The 2338-nt window shown below is 34.8% G+C and overlaps 1 protein-coding gene across 1 annotated transcript; it reads right to left on the reverse strand.

The window, feature by feature from the left end:
• Nucleotides 1–354: 354 nt before the first annotated feature.
• On the reverse strand, nt 355–2077 carry LOC129300064 (uncharacterized). Its single transcript, XM_054938589.1, has 3 exons — nt 2066–2077; nt 1560–1811; nt 355–779 (listed from the first exon to the last, which is right to left on the reverse strand). The coding sequence occupies exons 1-3, from the start codon at nt 2075–2077 to the stop codon at nt 540–542; spliced, it is 504 nt and encodes a 167-aa protein (XP_054794564.1). The 3' UTR covers nt 355–539.
• Nucleotides 2078–2338: the final 261 nt, after the last annotated feature.

Raw genomic sequence — 2338 nt, forward strand, 5'->3', positions numbered from 1 at the left:
AATTTGTAAAACACCCTTATACATTTTTGAACGAAAAACCTCAACACTACCATTAATCAAAATGCTTTGTATGTTTGAAACAGAGAATTTTTTTTTTAAAAAACCTTATATTTAAACATGTACATACGAGGAACCTATAATTTATGTGATAAAAGCTCCTCCACAAAACACCATGACCGATATTAGAATATTCCAACTCCAACTTGAACGTAGATTACTATGAACTGTGTCCAAAACATTATGTGATTGTGCCTGAGAAAGGTTATAGGACTCTTCTCACCTACCAAAATTCTTCTTAAGAAACTTTAGTCCCCTAAATCTTCTTCTTATTAGTAACTTTTTATACTGGGCTCATGATCAATAAACTCAACCAATTAGCATGAAAAACAGTACAACACTGGATTAAGAATGATTCTAATATGAAAATGAACTGAAAGTATGAAGACTGAAGAGTAATAAAAAGGGTTTTGATTCCAAGAAAAATGCTAAAGAGAAAACTGGCTCTTATTTCTTATTGTTGCTGCTTCACAAACAGCTTCCTAATTTCCAGTCCCGCGGTAATCTGTCCCAGGTTCATGTTCCTTGTACCCCTTCTTCGCTGATCCAACGTTGGAGGAAGCAGCCTCCCCTGCTGCATCAAATGCCTCATCTGTAGTTTGGCTTGCAACACCTTGTTTCGCTTCCCTTGCTTTCTCCTCTGCAACTCTCTCGAATTCCTCAGCTGTTGATGGTGCCCTCTCTTCCACACGATGGTTTCCTTTGCTTGATTGCCCAAAGTTCTGATACCAAACAAACAGGTCCATTCATTGCATACCGAACAAAGAAAGTTACTTTACTTAATGAATCATGAGCATTCCAAACAATGTTCTTAATTGGTTCTGACACTCTATCTAATATCAGAGTCCAAACTCAACGCTGTATTTTGCGGGGTCTTCTTGATTTCTTAGTTTTGATGCTTGGATTACCCTAACAGAAAAGAAAATTCGCAGACCCAATTGAGCATATATGACATTGAAGCTTAAGGATCACAAAAGTTCTCTTGCCTTGTGGTTCTGGCGTGTACTTGATTCCCTTTAATTTTCCACTCTCAATCACTGTTAATTTTCAGTTTCAAACACAGGACTGTGCAGTTAAAAAAAAAAAAAAGTCCTCAATTCACAAAACCTTGGTAGTGAAACACAGCTAAGAATCAACCGACAACAACAGTACAAGTCATACCAAACAGAACTTTGGCCCAAGTTATTTGAAAAAAAAAAAAAACTACCAGAACCCCACAATTGGGTTTCCCTAATAAAAATTTGCCGCTCAGGTGAAAGTAACAGAAGAAGATTATTCACAAAACAAGAAGTTAACAAAAAGTGGGAATCATCAGGAGACACTGAAAAATAGCTAATCAGCGAGAACCCCACAATGGGTCTCCCCAAACAATTATTTCTCAGCAAGTGCGTATTGCAGAATTCACAAGCCAAGAAGAAGACAGAAAGAAAGAAGAGAGATTCAGAAAGGCAAAATAAAAGGAGCAGTGAATGACTGAAGCAGAAAGAGAAAAAAGGTGAGACCTTGATGGGGTTGAAGAGGAAGGACCTGGTGGTGGGTTTGGCGATGGAGGATCGGAGAGTGAGGAAGTGAGAAGAAGCCATGGCTGGTGGTGGTGGAGGTGGAGCTGCCTGTGTTGGGTTTGGAAGAGACGAGACGAGACGAGACGAGTTGGTGCAGCTATTATTGTATTTGGTGGAGCTGTAGGGACGGACGTGTCTGTTGGGCGAAGCAGATGATAGGCACGTGCTGACGCTGCAATCCACCCCTTCCAGCTTTCCCCAACGACTTTTATGTCTCTTTATTCACTAAAATTAAAATAAAAATTTAATTACATTTTCATTCTACTCTCTCCAATTTTATTTTTTATTTTCAATCTTTTTAATTTAATTTATAAGTATAATTTTAACTTTTATAATTTTAAAAATAGATAAAAGTGTCATGATTTGGTATTAATAGAGTTAATTTCACGAAATATGTACTTAATTTTTTTATTTTTCAATGATTGAGATTTCATTCTTTACCCTACCTGCTTTCTCATTTATCTTTCATATTATGTTTAGTTTAACCTAAGATGTGAAAAAAAATTGCTTCCCCTTACCTTTTTTTAAGGATATCTAATTAATTTTTTTTATATTCACAATAATATAATAGCGAATTATAACTTTACATATTAAATTTTTTATTTACTGTTCTATTATTATGAATATAAAAAAAGTTATAAATCATTTATTTTTAATGATATCAATTTATTTTTTATATAAATTCATTAATAATAAAAAAAGTTTTAAAGACTTAAAAA

This window comes from Prosopis cineraria, unplaced genomic scaffold, assembly GCF_029017545.1.
Source record: "Prosopis cineraria cultivar Desert tree isolate PC_DT_omini unplaced genomic scaffold, ASM2901754v1 PC1414, whole genome shotgun sequence".
NCBI classification, from domain to species: domain Eukaryota; kingdom Viridiplantae; phylum Streptophyta; class Magnoliopsida; order Fabales; family Fabaceae; genus Prosopis; species Prosopis cineraria.

What these genes read in the sequence shown, in the direction of transcription:
- LOC129300064 (XM_054938589.1), bottom strand. An exon ending in TCCTCTTCAACCCCATCAAG is followed by an intron (nt 780 to 1,559) that starts GTCTCACCTTTT and finishes GTTTGGTATCAG; the next exon opens with AACTTTGGGCAATCAAGCAA.